The sequence below is a fragment of the Boleophthalmus pectinirostris genome, unplaced genomic scaffold (genome assembly GCF_026225935.1).
Source record: "Boleophthalmus pectinirostris isolate CB_2022bp ecotype Guang Dong unplaced genomic scaffold, ASM2622593v1 HiC_scaffold_18, whole genome shotgun sequence".
Classification (NCBI taxonomy): domain Eukaryota; kingdom Metazoa; phylum Chordata; class Actinopteri; order Gobiiformes; family Gobiidae; genus Boleophthalmus; species Boleophthalmus pectinirostris.
In genome coordinates, this window is record NW_026571133.1 from 31,402,674 (window position 1) to 31,428,227 (window position 25,554).

General features: G+C 39.6%; 1 protein-coding gene across 1 annotated transcript in view; it reads right to left on the bottom strand.

The window, feature by feature from the left end:
• The window catches only part of LOC129408873 (transmembrane protein 132C-like), an 89,885-nt gene that overhangs the window by 47,214 nt on the left and 17,117 nt on the right, over positions 1–25,554 (bottom strand). Inside the window, exon 3 of the mRNA XM_055153189.1 lies at positions 4,129–5,050. Within this exon, the coding sequence (XP_055009164.1) occupies positions 4,129–5,050 (922 nt within the window). The remainder of the gene's footprint in view (positions 1–4,128; positions 5,051–25,554) is intronic.

A 25,554-nucleotide genomic window follows, 5' to 3' on the forward strand; every position in this document is an offset into this window, starting at 1 on the left:
CAAAAAAACACAAAGAGAAAGGTTATAGAACACAAAATGTGAAGAGGAGGAGGAAAGGGGACAGAGCAGCTGATAAAAGACATGAAAAAGTACAGATAAGTACGGAAATGGAAATGAAAAAGAGACGTACCTATCGGAGGTGACCTTTAGCGAGGACTGAATCACAGGAGTGCAGTCAAGATAAGGCTAATACGCAGAGGAGAACATCTTTATTCCAACCTTTCCAGGGCTGATATTTCACCAAACAATGGCTCATAAACAGCCCGAGAGTGCGACCTGTAAATGTGAACTGTGTCAAGGATCACCATCAGACATCTACAACGCGTCCCTGTTCTCTCTGGAGAGCAATGTAAAATACCACAAGTGAGCTTCAATAAAAAAACACAAAAACAACATTGAAAACAAGCACTAGCAAGGCTGAGTAACACTAACGCTTTCAGGAATTTGGCCGATAAAGACTGAGATTGACATGTGGATGCTCGAATTTCCTGCATTATTTAAACTCATTGTATTCTTCCATTTCATTTTGTAACTCCACTGAAATGGAACACAAGCAAAACATAAACAAGCTGAAAGGTTCTGGTTTCTGAATTTGTTGTGAATGACAAATTGATTCAGTTCTTTGGGGATGCTACCTTCTTGTGCACAAAGATTTCCATCGGTATCATTGTGTAACAGAAAAACAGGGCATTATTTCACTCCAGAGTAACCGAAAATAAAGACTTTAGAACATAAAAGTTGCACTAGAAGTCTTGTGAAGTATGGGCTGACCTTTTCAGTTTTAACAGCTAGCCATATAAACCACAAGCTCCATTCCTTTCACTTTCTTGGGATGGTACAAAAGTATGCCGAACATGGTGGCTGCTCACGGTTATACCTTCAGACTCTCAGATATTAGAAATTCATTTGCATTCATCAGCAGCACAGCCCTTAGGGGGATCTGTGGGAAAATGTTGGATTGTTTAGTCAAAATTACAATACAGCTGGGGCAATTTATCTTTTGAAAAGCCTGTTAATTTGTTCAGGAGAAAATGGTGTTTTCATTTGCATGTTAAATAAGGACTAGCTGCAGAACGCTTTCCAACCTGTAACACCACTCGGCTGTGTGGCTAATGAGCCACAGAGCGCACAAATGAGCCTTTCCACTGGGGAGCCTTTAGCATGACAAACACACCATGGCTTTACAGTTGGCACCAAGCACTGTCAAAGTGATCACATCTATACGTCTGTGCAAGTGCAAGTGGATCTGATGAATATTCATGAAAGGGTGCTTTCTCTCCAGCAGATTAAATGCCTGTAATTACATTGAAAATAATTATATTACATTAGATTAGATCAAATGCAGTCCATTACACAATACCTTAACGATATAAGAGAGGCAATATGGTCAGTGTAATTGCTGTGGAGGTTGGACTCCAGGTTTTACTGTGCAAACCTGCTGAACAGGCAAAATGTAAGCTAGGGACATGTATTGAAATGCATTACATTTAACATTATGCATCTCATATTTTATGCTGATTGTGGAAAGGGTTCACTCTGATTGAAGGTAGTAATGGGGCATGAGTAGATCCATGGACCAATGAGGTTTACTTCTGTGCCTGCAAGAATTCAATTGTATGTCTTAACAAGTTAGTGTGAAAAAGTGCAATGCTATGCATCAAAGACTGGATACCGTTTACCAGTGTCTAACCTGATTGCTGTGAATAGTCCAATTGCCTGTTAAATATTATGAGAACATTTCTTCCAGGGTACGTTGGCATTTGTGAACATCTGTCCATAGAGATCGTTCATAGCAGCGCAGAAGGCCTGTATAAGGAAAGCCAAGATAATAGGCGGGAGGCAGGGGTACCTCCAGAGAACATTAATATTTAATGATGCCCTAACTGCTGAGAGAAACATCGCCAGAGCTGCTTGTAAACTCATCTGGCAGTAAACACACCCACTCATGAATAGGCAAACATTAGCTGACGGTATACAAACACTGACACGACGAGAGCCACTTTCTTGGCATTGGGCTGTGAGCTCTTAAGGCTTGTGCACACTCCTCACCTCCCCCAGCAGCAGCGCTCACAGACATGCCAACACACCATCACCACTGATATTAAGTGCTTAAAGGCTATTATGAGGGAATGTTTGTGTTATCACGGCTTCCAGGGGCTCAGAGGGGTAGATTTCTTAGGTTTGGTGCTGCAAGATAAATGAAAGGCAAAGGTTGTAGCTCTTGTCCAAATTGAACGTTAGGCCAACATAGACAAGCTTTCTGAGAGGTTTTGAACTTGCATTGTGAATAAGATTTTATTTCAAATGGCAAAATATGAAAAATTGGTATTACAATGCTATAAACACAAAGCACATTCTTTCACCCTGGGGTACCACCTGTGATGTTTGTACATCAACCAAGACATTAATAAATAATAACATGGATTGTGAAAATAGCCAAGAATACACCCAAAAATCCTTGTAGTAATGTTTTTTGCCAATATTGCCTATTACTATACAGTACATCTTAGTGTTGCAAAATGTTACATGTTAAACTTCTGAAAATTGGAGTGTAACTTTGGTGTGAGAAGAAAGACGCCATGCCTTTAAAGTTGCCACTTACACACATGCTGACAAATGTGATAAACAAGCAGTGCGAAAGCTAATACTTCATGGGAGTTCATCATCACTGGAGTGAGAGAAAAAGCAATGAGGCCTTTTGGCAGATTTCCTGCTCACCCAGGGTTGACAAATTGCCAAGGCACTCTGTCACGGCTCTACTTTGAGGCTGCTAACTGTTTCATCTGCCAGGATTTAGATCTGGGGCACAAAAAAAAGCCCAATGGAAACGCATATTCCTTAAAGCTTCATTTGCATCTGGCAACGTGCACAATTACAGTCACTTTGAATGGTAATTTGTATTTGACAAAGCACGATAAATCAACACAAACTTGATGTGGCCCCTTCACGTGGAATCACATCTGATCAGATCTTTCCTCAGATGAGCAGGTTTCAAGGTGAACACATTAAACAATCTTCATAAAATGCACAAAGGCGTCGTTTGGTGTTATGCTCCATCCAAACGGCTCCCTGGAGAAAGGCACACTGAAGAGGTTTACAGAGTGTGTATCGTGTTATTCATTTCCTCCAAATTACTACTAAGGTCGGAGAAGACGCAAACAAGCCAGTATGGTAAAACTCTCTAGAAGTGTTAACTGAGTAATTATTATTATAGTAATTATCATTTCAAGTCTGCAAACATATTTTGTTTTACTTAAATGTACAGGAGAAGCATCCAGTCCAATATATTTATTTATATTTACATCATATAATGTTTGAAAAAAAATACTGTCCTCGTACATTATGATGCATTTAATACTACTTTTATTTTCAAATGCATTGGGTTAATTTGGGAAAGCAAAAAAAACTTTTGTTCCATCACATTGTCTGAATAATAAACGTTACTGTATTTACTTTATGTAGCTAAAAGCTGTAGTGTGCCAATGTCCTTATTTTCTAATTTCTCTGTGATGATGCTCATTAAAAGCTGCATAAACAGCCTCAATAAAAGAGCTTTGAGCTGCTGGACAGTATAATAGCAGTGTCATGGCAACTCTGTGTGTGGACTCCAGGACGACGTTTGAAATCAAAAGCTTATCAACCGCACAAGGCCTCCTCGCTAAAGCCAATTCTTCTTTCCATCGGCCAACCGGTGATTATTCTGATGAAACAGCTGCTTTCCAACCACACTATCTTCTCAAGACCATTATCACTGTACAATGGCCCACTACTGGAGAGCTTACATCCACAACAAGATAGTACCAAGCCCTAGATATGATCTGCACAGCCACAAAACAGACTAAATATCAAGATTAGTCATAGAATCATCAGCCTAATTATGAATGTTCTTTTTAATCTTTGCTTTAATTAGAAATGCATCCAGGCTCACAACATGATGAGCATGCCACATTAGACATTTTGGCATAACCATTTATACTTAAGGAGAGATATAAGCCATTCAACTTCAACACATTCTGTGGGAAATTCATATATATTGTTCACTATGGTGACCTCTGAGGGACAATAGCCCAAAGGACCAGGTGACTGACAGGAGCCCACACTATAATGGCATTGATCAGAGTGACTTACCTTAAGGTGAATATCTGCACAGAGGACAGCGTGGACAGGGCCAGAAAGGTGGAGACGGTCTCTCTCTGCCGGATGGGTTTGGAGGGCGACATCACCACAAAGTTATTGTCCAGTTTGAGCTCCAACAGAGGCTGAAAGAGGCGAACACTGCCAATGCGCTGCATGGGTGTGCGCCCGGCATAATAGCCCATAGGTCGTGGCTGCTCTGTGTGAGAGGCACTGGCTCGTCTGGTGTCCTCAGAGCTACAATCCCCACTCTCAGTCATTTGGAGCATATAGTAGAGCTCCACAGGCGTGCCCTGGGCCTCCTCTGATACCCTCTGACGGCCAGGCCTCACTGTGGGGGGGCTGAACCAGCTGGCCAAGGGCTCCAGCTCTGCCACACACATGCCCAGCTCCCCTTCGAGGCGACAATTGCCCCGCACCTCCTGAGTCTCGTGAAAGGCAAACATGCGCACGCAGGGCAGTCTTTTTACTGTGCTATAATCGTCCCAGTTCCGACCAGCCACATAGAATAGAACCTGCACTTTAGGCATGCTGGGGTGGATCCTCTCATTGATTATATATGTATGCATCTTCCAGTTAAACGTAAAGAGTGCCTCAGACTCAGGTGCTGGCTCTGATGATGATGTAAAAGAAGGACTATTGAAAGGTCCAGGCAGTGTTTGCAGCATCTCCAAAGGGACAGGCTGCTGCACAGAAAGTGGCCCATAGCTGGCATTGATGTAGGGCATGTGACGTGCCTGGTGAATGAAGAAAGACTCTGTTCGAGCCTGCAGGCTGGAGTTCCTCATTAGGTCCTGGTTTGCCTCCTGCAGGAAGAATGCTGACTCGGCATTTAGGATTTGATAGCTGACAGGCAGGTAGATCGGTGTGGGACCATACCTCTGTAGGCCATCCAGAAGAATCCTACTGTCGGCCACTGGAAGAGAAGACAAGAGCAGTTAGATTACTGTTCACAACTTTCACACTGCTGTTCAAATATGCTGGTGTGAGTTGTGAGTTCCAGTGTATGAGCAACATTCATTGTCTAAATCTAATCAACAAAACCTGAGCCTGGCAGGAAATCAAGCAGCAAATTGGGGAAAATTGGAGTAAATCAGTCACAACCTGGACAAGCACTTCACATTTTACATAACATTTGCATGCATTGCCTGAAACCAGCGGTAATCATATCTTCAGTCACTTTTAGTGGAGAATGTTAAATTGTTTGTTGGAGACATTTTCATGGTATCATTTTTATGGGCTGCTGCTCTTATTTAAAGATCTTGTATAACTACATTCAACACTGCTTTTCCAAGTCAGTGAAACTGCCCTTCTCTCTCAGATCACTTTATTTTCAGAGTATAAGACTTTATTTTCTATCTTTGAAGAAGGGTAAAATGTTGAGGTAAATAGTGAATCTAGTCAGTTTGCAAGCTACTTTCCCCTCTCATGTCAGGAGAAATTGTCAGTTGTCATCATCAGTAGTTTCAGCAAATGGCAATGCCTCATGTGAAAAGCTAAACAAAGACTTTCTACTTTGTTTGGGGATTTTTTTTTTCTTTTTAATGCAATCAGCAGAGACATTCATTTTAAATCCTTTGAGATAGGCTTGTGTTCACACTGCATAATTTACTCACACTATATTCCTGCAAGAGCTGCACAGTGTAGAAGCGCTTACTGTTGGGTATGTTCGCTTATTTACCCATTCTTTGATCAAAATGCGAGATGTAAAAAAAAATAAAATAAAAATACATACTTGAGTAATGCTGATAAATTTATGCAAAAAATAATGTAAAAGTGCATAATGGAACAGAAGGTATCTACAAAAGAACTACAGAAACAGATACTATTTTGCATTCCAGAGGTCAAAGTGTATAGCTGTCATTAGTTCTTTGAAATGGGCACCATAAGTTCAAGAAATCACACCAAAGCTGCAACAATAACCAGTACATTCTCAGTACAATTTCATTCAAAGCGGATGTAAACCAACCAGCGCTGATGCATTACCCCCAGGCTAAATGGGCCCGGCCGCGTCTCCTACTCTGCAAATGCCCCGCGCCGCCGCCCACTCTCCGCCATCAAGCTCAGGATATTCGGCCTGATGGAGTGGCCCACGAGAGCCCATTGATTTCCTGTCCTGAAGCCTTGGTGCTCTGCGTGATGTGGCGTGGCAGTGATTTGTGACAATCTATGAGTGCCGAGCAAGGGACAAGGGACAGAACAAACCCTTTCATAATCTATGCTTAAAGCAACTTCAACTAACAAAATCTAAATGTGCACAAAAATCTTTGCTCATACTTGATTGTGGCCTGTATTTCTTCAGTCTCATCTTTTACTTAATCATTGTCAAAGCAGTGTTCCACTGGCACAACCTAATCTAAATGAGGGTCGAACAAATGGATCTGAGCGCTAATATCCAATCAGCTTCCATTTAACTTTTAAATGTTGGTGTAAGATGTATGATATAGTCGCACACTGCAGTAGTCAAACACTAAATGAAACTTCAATTTAAGAAAAGTAGTCTTAAATTGTTTGTTGTTGCAACACTTATTTACATTTAATGAGCCAGAATGTCTGAAAATGTCTTTTATGTTAGTTTAAGAAGAGAACACTCTAATGCAGAATTGTCTTCTGTCATATACACAGATGATGGGAGTGATGGAGCTATACGAGTTATTGTAGTTTAATCTAAATTAAAAGAGAATTTGTTTCAATGGTGTTCAGGCACTTCGTTCATTATCTGTCACACATAAATTCCCAAGTGTCTTGCCCAAGGACATGAACACGGTGTACATTACGGGTATGTCATAGAGGTTGATGGGCACTGTTCTTGGGTAGCTGCAATACATTTCTACTAAGCAAGTAAATTGTCACCACTCGGAAAAAAAAAAAAGTTCCAATTCCGAAATGTGATCTAAATCCTATAATCCCAACCTTCAATGTCTAGGTCATGTCTATGTAGTTCAAATCAGTGAGTGATATGTCAGGAGGCCAATGGGCTCTTAGTCAATGATGGGCATAATATTTAGAAATCATTGGGGAGATTTTCCTGTCTCTCTCGGGGCAGACGTGACACACTGTCCCAGTTTTTCTTTGCCATGACACACATGAAACTAAACACCTCATTAGTGCGATGGAAAGCGCCGTAATTTGTACCTTCAGATTTAGAATATGGCGCTCTCCGTGACACAGATGGGTTGTAAATAGAGAGGCGAAACCCACTGTATGATTTGCAGCTTTGACTTGCCCTTGGATTTCATGTCTGCAGCTACTGTACTTGTAAATCATGTAGGTCGGACTGTTTTGGCAAATGAAAAAGGAATGATTTGCGCGGATAAGTTAACCTCTGTGGTAAATCGTGTCCATAAACTCTTCAAGGGGGATTTCAGAGCCCTGACAGTCTCTCGGGACACGGCCTGGAGAAGGGGGGGGTCACGTTCCAAACATGAGGCTGAATCACCATTATTAGATTGGACTGATTTAATGAACTCCTTTGGTATTCATGCCAAGTCAGCTGAAGGGATCCAACATTCAGTGAGGATCTCTTTATGCAAGGGTTTCAACATGCGACTTAAAATCCAACACTAAAAATGGAATTGGAGCGTCTGTGTCCCGAAGACAGAGATAGCTTCAAATCAGAACTATTTCCAATATCGCTTCTCAGAGAATGTCTAACTAGTAAAACAAAATCATCTCCTCTGCCTCCTCTTCATTCTGTCTTTATCCTGTGCCATGAGTACACCCACCACTCCCTGTTCAAACATGTGGAGTTGGTCTGATTTCAGGAAGACGATGTGAGTGTGAGCACTTTGAATTACTTTGTGTACAGATTGTGCTATACAAATAAACTTGCCTTAATTGCCTTGAGAGTGGGGTATCCATGGGCACAATATGTTTAAGAACATGGCAAAAAAAAAAAAAAAAAAAAAAAGAAAAACAACAACAACAACAACAACAACAGATTGGCTATAGAGACCAATCAGTTCTGCTGATGGCAGTTAAACATTCAGTAAAATTGCAAATTGAAAAATAAAACTATATTCCTATAATGATGATTCGGAAATGCAAGGTGAAGAAGACTCTTGTAAAGACATTGTAGCAGCTAGAAAAGCTATAAATCATCGGTAACTACAGAAATGTTCTACCACTTGATTAGTTAATTAAAAGAGAAAGTAGCATAAAGCTAGAAAAAGAAGCCCAAACCTTTCAGTAGCTTTATAATCTAATCAGATATCTGACTCACACTGATAACACAAGACTACAACTAGCCTATTTATACAAAAAGTACTAGGAAACAGTGTACTGTACAATTAGCTCATGTTTCACTCCCAAATTTTCACTCCATGTCTTCCCTTTTCTACTTTATAATAAAAAATATATATAATTAGTTGACCAAAACAGATTTGTCAACTAGGACATCAATGACGAATGATGGACTAAACCAGTGTTTCCCAACCAGGGGTACTTGGGCCTCTGGAGATCCACAAACACTTACCAAGGGATACTTGAAATGATTTCAGATTTAGAAAAAAAGGGAAAATTTAAAAGCATTTTAATGTAAAAATTATACATGCTTCTGGAGTTTTTGTTGGGTGATGTGGATATCAATCATAAAAACTATGATCACTATTAATATCAATATAATTCATACTCCCCCATTACGTGGCGTTTAAGACTAAGCATAGGGGATACTCGAGCCAAAACAGTTGAGAACAACTGGTAAACGGCTGATGACTGACAGCCCTAATAACAGCAGTGTACAGCCAATACTGTTGAAATCACATTAGAGACATTAAAGATCCAAATTTAAATGTTGCTTAAGTTTGATACTTGAAAATCCACTCTGATATATATGTTTTAGCACTTTTCTCTTGAACTTTTACTATGGCATTTGATCATACACATCAAGTTTTTGTTCTGGTTATTAACCACTAGTATGCTAAATGCAGATGGGCATTAAACTAAAATAAATGTATTTTAATGCATAAAAAACAGGAAAATCAAAGTTGCTTATGATTTTAGTTGTCTTCATTGAAGCCTTTTCGTTTGCAAATGGGTGACATTTAGAAATGCACAGCCATTAGATAAAACTACACACTATTTGACATTCCTGTTTCTCTTAAACATTTGTTCTGTGGGCATGCCCTGCACAGAAACCGCTTTATCGACCGTAAAGGCTGCATAAATAGGCCCGCTGTCTGTTGGTATCAGAGGTAACTTTTCACTTTTGGCCCAGAACAACGCCTGCAAAAGGGTATTTGGGGCTCTTGGAGGACCCAGTATAAATGTCAGCTCCAGCACAGTTGAACAAAATGCCATTGGCAAAGTCAAGAAGTTTAAAAACCTTATCAGCCCATGTTTGATAAAGTCTGTCTGCTCAAAAGAAAATGGAAGGATGAACACATTGGAAACCTCAGAGCAGCACGACGATTAGAGAGTCTATTAATAAAGACTACTACTTAAAGGGCCATTTAAAAGGATGAGCTGAAGCATTAGTCATATTACCATAATGTTTTAAAAGAAAGTGTTGAGCAAATGGAGGGCAAAAAGAGCTAAATGTGACAAATCACTACATTTTAATAGTTATTTTGTGTTCAGTATGTGTCAATTATTACTATTTTGAAAAAAAAACAAAAAACTAAAAATGTGCTCACAACTCCATCATAGGCGGAGACGTTTATGTAAGCATAGTTTTCATGCACTGTGCTAAAGTACAAATTCATTACAGGCAGCACATCACTTTTGTGTGCTTTCTTCATATTGATTCAATCTCTTTTTATGACTCAAATGTTTTAAAGGGTATCTTAGTAGTTGTTCACACAAGGACAACGCCATAGGCCTCAACAGTACTCAGCATGTATGGAGCCGCATGACTGGCTGATAATATAATGTAGTGGTTAGAGAGATGTCCTGGTGCTATCACAACACAAACACAACACACAGAGGAGCACTAATCGCTCTAAGTGCCCATCTCATGCTCCTGACACTGCAGCAGAGCCGGGCAGGCACACAGGCCGCTCCCAGCCGGGGGTTAATCGGATCACATAAAAGCAAAGCACACCTCATCTTTCATCACTAGGCAACACGTTTATGCAGCAATCGATGGGTAGAATCATATTTTCCCCTTTCGGAGAAATGAGGGAAAATGAAGTATGGTGACCCCAACAAGACGGATGATGCCAGCCTCATGCGTTACATTACAAGCCATACGTCTTGAGCCTGTGTTTCTTCACAACTTGAGTTGTTTTCATCTCTGACAATTCAAATGGGCTGGTACTTTAAAAATGGCCCTAGGGTCCCTTTTATCAATAGCTTCTGTGAAAGTGAGCATAAGTTATAAACAGCAGACGTCTCCTCAGTCTCTCTCCAAGCACCTGCCTCTCATTTTACACGACAAACACAAGAATACACACAATGACATCAACACAGATAAATCACTCAAACTGCACCATGGTAAAGTCACAGATGTTTTAAAGAATAGCTTAAATTTCTGATGGCTGCCATTATAGTTGCCAAGAGCCGTTTTCTGACACAAATCTGTCTCAAGTGAAAAAAAAATTAAAAATAAAAACTTTGGGCAAAACTAGAGCAGATGTGACACTGCACAGCAAAAAACAACCTGGTCAATTGTGTTTTCCTGAGAAATCGTAAGCATAAATAAAGACACAAACAGCATAAATATCAAAATATGTGTCTGGGCAATTGAGAAGTTCAAATTCTTATTCCTATCATCATCTACTATTAGTTTTTCTCAGTTTTATACAGACTGAAATCTGTCTTCTTAGTCCAACTTCATGTGTTCAATATGTTTTGCTGTGTCAGTTGTGTTTGAGCTACATCTGAATTCTACCTCCTTGTGTTAAATAAGCCAGAATATGCCTAGTATTCTGCAAAGGAGGTTTGTGTTCAGGATTTTGACAGAAACTCAGTGAAGCTGTTGGTGCCTCAGTGCAATAATTCATTATCAAGAAAAAAAAGTGATATCCAAATATCCAAAAAGGTAAATTAAAGCTAAATTAAGGCCTGACTACACAACATAGTCAATGTTTTTGTTTTGGTTGGAGAGTTCACAAAAATAAAGCGCATTTCAAGCCCAATGAGTCGTGTTCAGCTGTGTCCAGGTAGGTTTATAAAAATAAACCTAGGAGCTAAGAAAAATAAATGTTTGTTGTTTATGCATGTCTTTCTACGCTGAATAATGTAATTGAAACGTGACGTCTCACTTTAAAAAGAAGAATGTGTGCCAAAATAAACGTATCATATAGGCAGTAAAATGGACCATTTCACCAGAGTTGTAAAAACGGAAAAGTAATTACTTGTTACATGGTCTAAACAATGCAGAAAATGAGTGGTTTGTGAGCTGCCGTCTGCGAAATGGCCAACGTTTTTAACCACAAACTGCCGGAATGACACTCAAAGGGGAAGCTGTCAATACATAGTCTGAGTTCTCCAGGAAATAAGGCCTTTGTGTGGGAGAGCAATCTTTAAGGAGCTCGAATGGAAATCTAAATGATAAACTGGTGGTGTGGGCATTACTTATTCCTGACTAGGGAAAACTTCCAAACATTTCAGTGTCTGCATAAAGCACATTTTCTGCACTCATTCTGCGAGGCATTACGTCTCCCTGGTGGTGCGCTGAGCAACAGCCGTGAGCCGCACTCCGGTAGTTGTGCGGAGAGGAAAGAACTCAATGCTTACTGCCTTGAAGACACTTTGGGGACACAAATGGGCTTTTTATGGCGCTCAAATTGTGTCCATTGCCGTGGGCTTGGTGTTGAGCATGGCGCGGTGCTGGGGAGAGAGGAGGTGAATAGCAGGGCAGGGAATGACTGCAGAGTGTGTGGTTGTTTGGAGGAGATGGACGGAGACAAGGGCGAGAGGAGGAGCAAATGTGCTGAGGAGAGCAGAGCCGCGGTTAGCCATGAAGGCACCCACTGGGCCAAGACAAGGCCTCCGCTCAAACTCTGTACATGAGCTTAGTCACAGCAGTTTGATCAGAATATTCACTGTGTATGCTATAATTAAGGTTGAGGAAGTACAAATGAAAGAAAATTTATTGGAAAAATGTGTTTTGACAGTATTCAAAGGATGTGACACATAATCAAGTTCGATGTTTTAAGGCCTTTATCTTTAGCAGTAGGCCTGTCAAAATAATTACTATACTGATATATTGTTACAAAAAAAAAAAAACAGCTAGAACAATGTGTTTTTAGGTAAATATTCTGGTGTAATTCCAGTGGGTACTTTTTTGTTTGTACAAGAGGGGAACCTTTTGTTATATTCTGGTCGTACAATAAGATTTAAGCTGTGAGGAAAAAACATGCTCAATGACTCAGATAGAAACTAACCAGCTATTCATTTACTGCCGCTTATCTTTGAATAATATTGTGCATTTAGAATTTTTGCATATTCCTGCTTCAGGGGTATTATATGAGTGAAATAAATTTGTTTCAATATTATAGTTTATCATCTTAAATAAATCATAATTCCAATTTTGAGAAATCAGCAGTCTTGTGATTTGCAGTTGCAATAAAGAAATCCCAGTATTTTTATGGAGATTTCACTCTGTTGGCAGAACACTGAGTAGCTCTGAATAAAATATAAAGTTGCCTTGCTGTTCATGTTAGATGTTACTGTTACTGATAATACATTTGCCTTATATTCTGACATTTGCTTTAGTGCATTATTCATTCTCTCTACAGTCATATTAGTTGGTTTGCTATAAAAGTAGCTTTCCAAGGGCATAAAGCAGATGTGGGGATGCTGATCTGCTACAGCCCTTTTAAATTACAATCAACTAAGCATTCACAGAGTCAAGTTGGGTGAAGTGCCTTACCCAAGAACACATCAACAGTATATGCACAATATCAGTGCAATGGTCCTGGGTGAAACTGCACTCCTAACAGCACATGTACAACTAAACCACTGTTAGTCATTTACCTCAATCCCAGTACCTACTCTCTTGTCCCAGCATCATTTAAATACATCAACAGGTGTCAATCACAGATCTCAGCTACACGCCCATTTCAGCCCCACCCTCAGGTCTTCCCCTCAGGCTTTACCTCATCTTCGCCCACTTTTCTCCCACGTATCAAACTTTGAGTGAGACCTGCACTGTGCCAAAGAAAAGGTTTATCCCTTAAACTTGACCCTTGCCACTTACAGACGTGAACAACTCTCTCACAGATACTAACCAGTGTTTCAAAGTGACTCGCATAAAAGTAGTGACAGTGACAGATGATTTAGCGTGCATGCTTAGACGGCAGAAGACCTGTGTCATAAATAACGACGCCTCCTGGCACGAGGTAATCATATCCGAGTGAATCCATTCCAGGTATAGCATACATTATGGGCCGGGGTCATTTTTCCCTGCACAAATATATGAAATCAGTTACAGTTAAGTGGGTAAGAATAATGCAGTGACTTGGCAAAAAAGAGAGAGAGAGAAAGGAAGCAGGGTGAGTAATGTTTTGGCATTTCCAGCAAGGTTACATTGTAAGAAAGTCAATGGGCCTTGGATACCGACTGCTGCAGCTGCTCCAACAACTCAAAGCACCACGTAAAACCACATTATTAATTATGTTCAGTAGAAAAAATAGGCAGGAGTTCTATAAGAATGTAATGCACAAGGGAAATAAGAGTTTGCGATGTGCGAAATTCATTTTTTGCTCTATTTTTTTCTATAGTGGGTCATGTGAAAGCCACTTAAGTCAAACTAAGACAAAAGTCGTGTGAAATGCCAATCAATAATTAGAAATGCCACTTTATTTGCCAAGTGTCCTCTGAGATATGCTAAAAATTGACTTTTCTAAGTATACGCTCTGAAGTTAAAAAGTCGAACGGACAGAACTAAATCTCAAATGTAACAAGATAGCTCGAGTAAGTGGATGTAAATCAATGGCATTTTGCAGAGTTACAAGTGGACTAGGCAGTGCACTCCAGGGCCGAGTGTAATTTTGTACTTGTAAAACTCAAGGATCTGGATCTGCTGACTTTTGGTTTGTGAATTTTAAGGTGAGCTTGTTCAAGGATGTCTCCAGCTGTACAGTGAATAGTGCAAAAGGAAGAAGAATAAAAGACAGAAAATAAAGGGACCAGCATCACTCAACTACATTGCAGGTCATTCTCACCCAGTTATAAGCTATTTGACCGAGATATAAGCTATTTGACTTCCAATGCTCAGTTATGTCATGTGAACATAGCTTGGACAAAATCTTTGACTTAGTATGCTTACTTTTGGATCTGGAGATCTGCATTCTTGGCTCAAACAGTGCCTCATAAGATATCCAAAAAGCTAAAGGTTTTCTGTCATTTGTCTGTTCCTCAGTACAATGAGGATCAAAATGTTATTGTTTAAATCCAGCATGCTGATAAAAGAACACCAAATTTCAGTTTATCGGCCTAGAATTGTAGTACATGAATCATTTTCATTGCTGTATAAATAGCATTGGTGTCCTTGCTACTGAATCATCTCAACACACTTTTGATTCTCAAGCTTAGTATGAATAAAACTGAGATTGCTGAGACAAGACAAGATTTGAATTCTTGAGTCAGACTTGCATTCCAGTAGTAAAAGTAAGCAGACAAGATGAGACAGTGATGAGATAGTGTGGCCTCTGCAGTCTCTTGTGTACTGTTTACTATCCCTGCCTGGACGACTTGTGTGCAGGAGTCTGTGCAGCCAGTGTGTATGAGCATCTCTGGGGGTGGCAGCAGAGATGTGGTAATGCGCATGAACTGAGGAGTGTGCTCTCTAAAGGCCTGGAGGGAGTCTGCAGCACGCTCCCGAAACAAGCTGTCCAGTAGTTATTTCAGTGCTCCTCACAAACTCTGAAATGAGATGAACTCTGAGGTCTCTTCTGCCTGCAGCATGCCAGCGCTAACGGCATGCATCCCTTTATCCATATCCTCCCTCCCAGAAAGTTCCATAGAGTGTTTGGGAGTCTTTGAACGAGCTCAGCAGTTGTGGAAATCAGCAGGAAATGGAAAAAGAGACGCCCAGAGAATGGATGTCTATCATTTTCATTCAACACTCAAGACCTAGTTTTATTTGTCAGTCGCATCGTTCTCATGCCAGATTTTACAGCAACAAAAAAGGAGCTGTGAAAGGTTTAGTCGGATAATTACCTCACAATCGCTCCGGGCTTTGGCTCAGGAAAAGCTTTTGGGAGTTACTTTCTTTTTTCATGGGAGGTCATAAAATAAGATGCTGCAAATCATAAAGGATCTTTGCATCACCATGACTTTCTTCAAAAAGTCATTTCACTGATGTCACTGAGTGAAAAATGTATAATAGAGCCACAAGGTCCCATAAGAAGCCTCAATAAGTTTAACACTACGCGCTGTAATCACCTTTCTTACTCATAAACAGACTGAACTAAGATGGCAGTGTAGTCCATAACAACAAGGACAGGGCATCCATTGTGTAGAAAATGTTTCCCAAGTTGGTCTTAGAACTGTGTTGTTGTGATACATTCAGATAACTTGGCTCAAATGGTAACTGATGTATAGTCATTAGGTACACTTCAAAAGAGCTGTTGTAACAGAGATGACAAATCCTGTAAAATACCTGCCTTTCCCTCTATGCATTTTTTTTTCCTGTACTCTTCATCTATCTGTATTTTGATATGTTTTCGCAGGATCTGAATCATATGGTAATGTTGGGCCTGTCTGGCCAATGTATGTTATATCTCCAAGTGACTCGGCAAAGCCAATCGCTTGTGCTTATTATACAACTGTGATACAGTCTGGGTAGATGCAAATGTGTTAAAGGAACCAAACACTGCTGAAAGAGCTGGCATGTAAGGCATAATCCATGGAATATGCTCCATTTTTTTAACCCTGATGTTGAGCTAAGGGATCAGGCCTAGCACCTAAAGAGCTTGGACACAAAGAGATATGCCAGTAGAGCTTTAGATTTCATTCTCTGCAAAGGGAAATACTTTTCCATAAACAGAGAGCTTGTTTAACAAATACACAAACAGACAAATACAACAACATTACAAAGACAGACACAGCATGCCTGCACTTAGCGGGACCTGTTGTTCAAAATGTGACAGTTGAAGGAATCAGGCTTCTTCTTGGCCCATATCTCAGGCTGAGATTTCCACTTTTTAGGGCATTCAGTCTCAAACAGAAGCAATATTTTCTTTAGGTCACCATGATGATTAATGAATACACATAAAGCTTAATTTGAGAGCGAAGAGATAACACAAAATGTGACTACAAAGTATGTAGTAAAGCAGGATTTTGGGTAAGATTGTAAATTTATGTGAGGAAAATAATCTAAATCTGCCCAACAACTGGCCCAAAAATATCGGCAGAGCTCATAGAGCTTATCATTTTATCTGGACTCTAAACAATCAATAATCGGTATTGACTATGAAAAAAAAAAATATATCAATGGATCTCTAGTCTGCCCTGAAGGCAGAGAGGTGTTCATGTAGTGGCTGAACGCAGGCGTATTCTATGAAGATTGCAAATGCATCCAATGACCCTGCTGTCAACATCTACATATTAGACCTTTAGGTATTTTTGTAGAGTTCAGTCATTTATTAACAATGAGCATATAGAAAAAAAACGCACAGGTCATGCTGTTGCAGCAGAGCATGCGCCGACTTGAGATTTGAGAATTTAAATTTGCCTCTCCATTCAACCCACACACACATCCAGACAGTGAACTCACTTTGGTTTAACGGTCAAACCCAGATGTTGTACACCGTCTGATGACACAGCTGCTACACTTTTGAGGATCAACTGGAACGTCAGCAGGAACGTCCATAAAGCCATCTAGACCAAAACACTGGTCTAAATGTGGTGTAGTTAGAATTCAATATTATCAAAATGATCCACAGAAAAAGTCAGATCCTCAATTTGAATAAATTGAGCTACACATTTCTTGCCACACCTCTGTTGAAACAATTTCAGCATAGGCTCTAAGCCCTATGTATAAACCAATACGAAGGGTGCATTACATATACCACATCGAAGTTTGAACAAAACCATGAATTAACCCATAACAAAACCAGTCTACATCTAGCCCAGGCCTACATCAGGAAGTGTACAAGTATCAGGGCGTAACTGGGATCACTTGTCAAGGCACCCCAAAACCATACAGACACCAAGCTAATGGTGCAACATATAATGACCCTTAACAACTCAATAATTAACTTTTAAAATTCAAATTAAAAGATAGATTCTCTATCACTTAATAGTGACTTAACTGCTTATTCAATTTAAGTGAAACTTGGTTGCAAGGAAAGTCAAAGCAGGTTGCCCTGTCCCTAAGGGTAGCAACAATAACCAAAATTAAGACATAATTACAGACTCAATCAGGGTAATTACACGATCTATTATTCTATTATAGGCTTCTTGGCAATAGCTTTCACTCCCAAAACCACCTCTCCTCCCACAAAAGGCTCCTATAAAACTTTAAGTGGCCATGAATTCATAATGTATGTCGATGATCAGGTTATATTCACAGCTGGAGGTTAGATGAGTTCATGGTTCATATGTGGAGCTAGTTAAAATAGACTTTACATCCAGTGAGCCTTAAAAAGTAGTTCACAAATCTCCAGATTGATGTGGGATTACATACTATGCCCTCATAAAAATAAACACTGCTGTCAAAATAATTTGGGCATAAAACTAAATATTTTAGTCAAATTCAAAACTGAAAATGAATGTTAAAAAATGTAATGACAATTGCATTGTTCAAGATATGAGATATGTCTGGCCAAACGAGTGTACAGATCTCTAGCTATGCTCTTTGAACTGCACAATATTTTAGGATTAAAAATGCAACTAGTAAGGATTAGCAACAAATAAATTGTCATTCTGACAGTAATTAAGAACTTGGCACTATAAAGGACATTTATTTTTTCATAACCCACCTCTCTTCAAAATGGAACCAATGACTTCCATTAAAAAAAGACACAAAAACATGTTATGTTTTTCTACATTTACATGTTGACTGGTCGCCCACATGTGCTTTTAGGGGGCCAGCATTGAAAAAGAACTAGTATTACTATTATTACTGTGCACTTTAGACTCCCCAGTTGAAGTTGTAGGCATTTGTAAATATTCTATAAGTATTGGATCTAGCGCCTCTAAAAGCACCTGCGCCTCACTTGCAGCTCACTCTCCACAGCAGAACTGTGTGATTACACTGCTCTGCTGCTACATGCTGAAGTGTGCTCAGAGCTCTCACATTTGGTGCTGAACACTAAGGAAGATAAAGCACACAACATGTTGCAAAAAAAGACTATTTTACGCTAAGACAATAAGATGTTAAAATGCCACTGAGCAGAGTCATTGTTTAAGTCCTCCTTTGTTTGCAGTTGAAAATATGGTTTTACACCCTCTTCACACTGAGGTAGGCTGAAGAGTCAGTCTGACTTACATTCTGTTCTCCAGACTGTAGCCCAGCTGACTGGAATTTCATTTCAACCCATACACGAGAGCCCCTAATGGAGATATAACTTTGGGTAAGATAATAATAAATAGGTAAGCGATTTGAAGAACCTTGCTGTATATGATAGAGCCTATTGACAGATAAATACCAGACTTGTACTCAATTTCAGTTTAAATATGGTGTAAATTTACAGTGAATACTTATGTTGAAGTGGCTTGATCATGGAAAAAATCTAATTGCGATTTTTCAGACAAGTATTGCGATTAGATTTGCTATTTAGGGGCACACAGAACATTCTGTTCTTTCCAGAGGTCATTAAAAATAAATTTCAGCCTTTGCAATTTAATAATTTCTCCAACTCAAATTGAGATTTCAATTTGATAGTAATCAAACAGGTGACCCGATTTGATTCACAGTGCTGGTGGTGAAGTTTTCTGAGCTTGAATTTATTGTAACACACTTACTTAATTAAAACTAAGACTGTCCCTAATCCCAGGACGACATAAAATCAACCCAAGCAAGACGAAAGGTCCACTAAGAGAACACAAAGCACGTATTATTTCGCTGGCTGCTGCTGCACATTTACAAGCTCGGTGTTTACTTAACGCTGACTTTGAAAGGCTAGTTGTGCTTTAACAACCCAGCTGAGCGCAACAAATCGGGCCAGGAGCCTTGGAACTCCTGGCAGCGCTGGTATGGCTCCCCCTGGCCTCTATGGCAGGGGCTCGCAGCTTTTTACATTCTCACTTCGGCGGTGAGAGCTATCAAATATAATAGCACAGTTGCTCTTTGTCACAACAGAAACAACAGTCATGAAATTTTAACAGCTCCAAGAACTGATCCAGCAGCGCAGTCCCCCAGCAGAGCTCCCGTTTCCTGACACAGATTCAGCCAAAGACAGCAGACAGCCTCCAAACATCAGATTGCATGAGAGACTTGATTAGGAGATATTAAAATACAAAATATAAACAGCAAGAGGCATTCAGTGTCAATTTCCTGATGCAAATGTGATTGAAGGAGTAGTGGCATAGAGCTAACTGATAAATCAAAGAGACATGTCAAACAGGGTAGATGATTTTTTTGCTATGGGCACAGTAGAGTTGTCATGATACTAACATTTCAAACCTGATTTTTTCATACTAAGGAATAGACTTGATAGACAATACAGATTCCGATACCACCATGATAATAAAAAAAAAAAACACTCTTTAGACAACAGAAGAAAATAGAATGAAAATAAGTCTGAAAAAAATCTATTAAATAGTGAGGCAGATGTGCATCCTCTTATGATAGGTGCTCCTCTGTGAGTTTGTGGATATAAAAACAGCACAGAGCAGTGATGATGACAGCTGGAGACGAGAGGCAGCTAAAGGTCTGTCTGTCACAGTTCTTATTGAAAGAAAGTGAGGATTCACTGTGTGTTTTGGAGCGGAGTTTATTCACTGTATTCCTTGTATGAGTCAGCGCACACACAGGGCTCGTACAGTGAAGTTGTGCGTGTGCGTGTACACATGCAACCGTGCTTCGGCCCACTCCTCCAAATCGGGCCAAAGTCTCAACGAACCGTGCCTGGGCACAATTCGATTGCGCTCACACTGACAAACGCACCAGGGCAATCCGTGCTTGGGTAAGGTTCTAAAGTACTAGTGTGAGTGCACCGTAAAGCAAACCTGGGCATTGACCAGCTCCTGGACCACATACAGCCCTTTGGTTGACTTTGGCTTAAGCTGATTTGGAATTACAAAATAAACATATTTTATCAAAGCTGCACTGCTTTTATTTAAGGTGTTGAAGTGTGTGTTTTTTTTTTTTTTGCTTGTTTGTTTGTTTTGTAAGGTAACTCCACTTTTTCAATGCTTAGTCATAACATATACTCTTACCTGTCTTGCCAGCTTGTCAAAACAATGCTATTTACTGCTTTTTATAAAGAGATACAATTTATTTTATGCAAAATTGAGTTAAGCAGTTTGGCCAGTCCCCCACAATATTTTCTGCTTCTCACATGGCCCTAAAAATAAAAATAACTGGCCACCTCTAGTTAAAGCTAAAGGTTCATTTTTGTCCTGTGAATATAACTCTTTTGTATCGATACCTGCTTAAATGAGTATCTAGTTTTGATTCTAGTTTCAGTATTACTCTGATTTTTTTATACTTTTGACAACCCTAGAGCACAGGCAGGTTTACCCAAACCTGACAAAGTGTGAAAAAGGTGTATACCTACAAAAGTTAAATGCTCACTTATTTACTCATCAGTTTGACCAATATATCCACCCAATTTTCACCTTTTATAATCTCAGGCAGCAACAGCTAAAGCATAGGCTAATTATTCTCTGTCAAACAAGCAACATATAGAATAGTGAAAAATTATACTTCAGTGCAGCATAACTTCAATCCATAACAAGGGGGCTCACAATGCAATAAAGCAGTGCAATAAAGCTGTCTTAAGAGTTTGAAATGGATGTCCAAAAGTCATTGCTACAGGAATGATGTTTTCTTAAAGGCCCATATTACGCTATTTTCTGATCTACAATCTAATCTGATCTATGATCTTATCTAATGTCATTTACTCATCAAACACATATCTGGAGTTGCGCTTTGATTTGTTCACACATGTTTAACACGCAAACCCTGCATATTTAGGCTGAGTTCTTCTAAAAACAGAAAACAACCTTGTGATGTCATGTGGTAATACAAATAGTGCTCCCCTGCATTTTTAAACCCCATACACCTTCAGTAGAATCATTTGGATGAATTCAACTCTGAAATTGCCAGTCTACTAAACAAAAGGTAAAAGGTACCTGTTAACTTCATGGTATCACAAGGTGGAACAGAGCTTTTTGAATTGGAGATAGAGACAAACTAATAATAAACGGTTACTCAAACATCACCAGGTATGTTTTTGATGAGGTCACTGCGTTCTAACATGGATTAAAGCTCACAAGAGTCAATTTTGTGTAATATAGGACCTTTAAGGGGAGTGCATGAATGGGAAAGTAAAATTACAATAATGTCATATCGTATAAATTGGGAGATAATGATCAGTGTTCAACATATTGTCCCAAATGCACTAGCCATGGATTGTCTTGGATTAAAAAAATAATAATAATAAAAAAAAAAAAATGTTTCTTTTGGGGGTTCCATCAAAATACCCAATATTCATCAATGGACAGATTTACATACAGTATTATATTATATAGATATAGAAATGTGTTGTTTTTATTACTGCGTCCTAACCTTTTCAGTTTGAAATGCATTCCCAGCCAGTCCTCCACCACAGCACGTCAGAGTGTGTGAAAAGGCCCACAGTCTTGTCCAGAAGCTCCTACAAGGCCTCTGTTCATAGACTGGCCCATCGCTCTGGGACTCTCATTCTCAGCTCGGCAAAGCTGTCAACTCATTTCAGAGCCACGCAGGACGCTTCGCACTCCTCATTCAGCCACAGATGAGACGTCTTCAAAGGTCACCATGCTTGCTGTGTGTGTGGGGGGGTGAAGGATTGTGGGAGTTTGAGTGTTTGCAGGTAAGTAAACAGAGGTTGCCAGAGTGTAGTGGGCGCGTGTGTGGTGCGTACAGATGAGGAGCAGTGGGAGAGCGGACTATAGCGTTAGCGTGCGTCGGCCCTCCTGCAGAGATCAGTGAGGTGTGCGTAGCGGGCCTGGTCAGCTGGCAGCACACACGCCGCTCACTGGCTTATATATGAAAAACAATTGGACAGCTCAAAGGGGGTATCACGTAACACACACAAACATGTACATGCTAGTGTGGAGAGCTTCATGTACCCAGGCTGTGTTTTCTTTTTCAGCTCTTAATCAACTGGCTGCGATACCTGATGCATTACACATTGTACTTGAATATTAAATAGTCATACGGCTGGGTATGTGGAATAGCACACATCCATCATGCAAATATGAGATATTATATTCAAAACCAGGTGTAATGGTGTGGGTACATGACAGCTTCTTCCGTATGGCCCCAAGGCAGATGTGCAGCAGGGAGGACAAAACTGTCCAACACCAGTGTTTTAAATATTGAGAATTAAAATAAAAAGGTAAGAATTTGAATTTTTTATGTTGGTGTAATGTTGTTGTGTGTAATGTTGTTTTGTTATTAATATTGTAGTTATAGTTATGTAGTTAAAAAATACATGTGTATAGGAGGAATCATGACATTTTTCTGTTGTTCAGGCTGGCAGTGTGTACAACTGAGGCTCATGATTAAGTCTCTTTGCACAAATGTACTTTGATATCTGCATATTAACCGATGAAGATAAGTCATTGCATTACATTGGTGTAGTGTTTATCAACATCAAGGAGAGAATAAACGCATAATGAAGACACAATAAGAGACCTGATTAAGCCCATTTGAATTTAGTGTGTGATTATACAATACATGGACTGTTTCTTGTAGCAAGGTGAACAATAGAACTGTGCTTTGAATCCAAGTCTGTAATGTTAAAACATAATTACACAAACCAGGGGAAAGAAAACTAAACACACTGTACAAATGCCTCCTCCAGGTTAGGAATGTTTTGTCGTGTAGTACTGTTCAGCTTCATCAAAGACTTCTTTGCTAACAATCTCTTTCCAAGCAGCATACATGTACTCAACCAAACCACCTACAAAACATATTGTTAAATCTTTTTTTTTTTTTTTTTTAAAGTACTTTTAAATATAGTCTATGCATTAGAGCTTAAAAAATAACAAGTAGACCTGCAGTGACATTAAGCTGGTAGTTAACAATCACATTCTTCCAGGTGTGCAGTCATTTGCATGATAATTTGGCAGTGGTTAGATGTCTATTTTGCAATTTAAGATTGAGAAGGAGAACACAGACTTAGGACTTCTCGTGTTCAAAATCGCTAAGTATATTACAGTCTTTTTTGTAATTGAGAATTCTCTCAGGGGGTCAAAATGAGTCAATTCTGATCAAAAGTCTAATTTCTAACTTGCCTGCCTCTGTGAATCAGATGTCTTCCTCTGTTTTTTCCTCCATCTGTCTATCGTGTTGTTGTTCTATCTCAGCCGGCAGCTACACTCAGGAGGAGCACGAGCACGCCTCCCTTGTGTTTCACATTGGAGTCTGTACAGTGACACACATCCACAGAGGCCTGTAGTGAGAATTCCCTTCACTCACACATGCAACACATGCACACAGTACAGTAACAAAAACCTCAGGTCTACCATAATGATTATCACTGACTTTGACCAGCGGTTACAATAGGAGAACACGTCTTTCAATGCTCTGAAACATGGAAACTCCGACCCAAGCAGCCGTGACACAGACTTTGTTCAGCACAACCAGAGTCCATTGGCTGTCAAAACTGCTGTCACGCTTAGCTTCCTCCCACCACTCTCTGGCCGCTATATACTGCACATCTATAGTCAATATTTATGGCCCGCCAAAAGCGAGCTCTGGTCTGCAAAAAACAACCTTTCCACTAAACCTGCTGCTTTGCTGATTACACACATTTGTCTTGTATTTAGCCAAGGGTGGAGTACGAAAGGGCATTCAAGTAAGCAGGAAGTGGACAAATTAGTTTTTCGCCTGGAGCTCAAGTCATTTAGACTTTTTAAGATCCATTCAGAAGGTCAGTTTTTTGTTTGTTTGTTTTTTTGAGCATTTTAAAAAAGAAAAAGATCAATCAGTTTAAAACTTTTGCTATAAATTAAGGTTACAATAAACGAACAAAACTGAATTAAAATGTGAATTTTGAAGGTCATCCTTGTTCATCCTCCATCCACTGATCCTGGCTTCAGAATAGAATTTCAGAATACAATATTGATGCAGAGAGATTGTCTTTGAGACACTTAATTTTCTAAACAATTTAAGAAATGTATCCAAAATGGCCCCCATCTAAACATTATTTTATTTAACTTTTTCACAAACCCTCCCAACTTTTGCTCCCAAAACCTAGCTGTCTGTTTGGAGCCACTGGTAATCTGCTGCCAGTGTTCTTCTGATATCAGCCTTGTAGCACTTCACACAACAGGAGTCTGATAGGATCAGACATGTTTGAAAACATCTTGTCACCTGCCGTGCCCATGTTTAATCCTAAACTCACACGACAGGATAATCTGCCCAGAACAGGGCTGTGGTGGGGTGTGGAATCACCACTAAAACTGTGAGATGACCTTGTCACAGAGCACTGCTCTTCTGCTGTGGCTCCATCCAGCAGGGCTGCAGCAGACATGGTCATATTTTTTTTTACCCAGAATGCCAGCGGAACATCTGGGTTAGGCCTCTGAGAATCTAAGGTCTAAATGTCTTCAAGACAATTTGCTTTATCAAAACAATGATTGGAGCAAATGAGCACGGTCCAACAGAATCACAATTAAGATCCACATTATTCATGTTCCATGTGGCCATAATTGAGCAATTAGCAGAGGCTACTTAAATGCTCGCAACAATTAAAGCTGTGAAATTGCTTGTTGAGATGGTTACAGGCAGTGAGATCAGACTCCGAACAGGACTGAATTTAATTACTCATTGTTAACAAATGTATGTAGTGTCAAGTGGTTTTCAATCATAGAGTTTTTAATACAATGGAAAGGTTACTGATTTAAATTAAATGCAACATGTTTAGCAAAAAATTCAAAAACCCTATGATGTAAGATCTGCCAAGACAAAAAATACAGTAGACTTTGGTTTCAAATCGAGGATGGCCCATCCCAGATATTAATGTGAAGCACATCATGTGTAGGAAATGGCTAGATTCCACTGGGATGAGTCAAATAAATATTAATAAAGTAATAAATAACAAGCAGGTACCTTTATGGATGATGTTGCCTGTGAAACAATTACAAAAATGTATTCAAATTGTCACTGTTAGACAATAGACCTTTGTCATTATTTCATATATCAGCTCTGACTGGATATCACCAAAAATCAGACTGAAGAAAAATTGGAAGAGTGTGAATTGAGCCTGGGGAGGGAAAAGTTTGAAACTACAGTTTGTGTATCTGCAGTGAAATAACTGCTGTGCCTCTTTCCATCTCTGCTGCCGATAAGAGCAGACTGAGGGATACTTA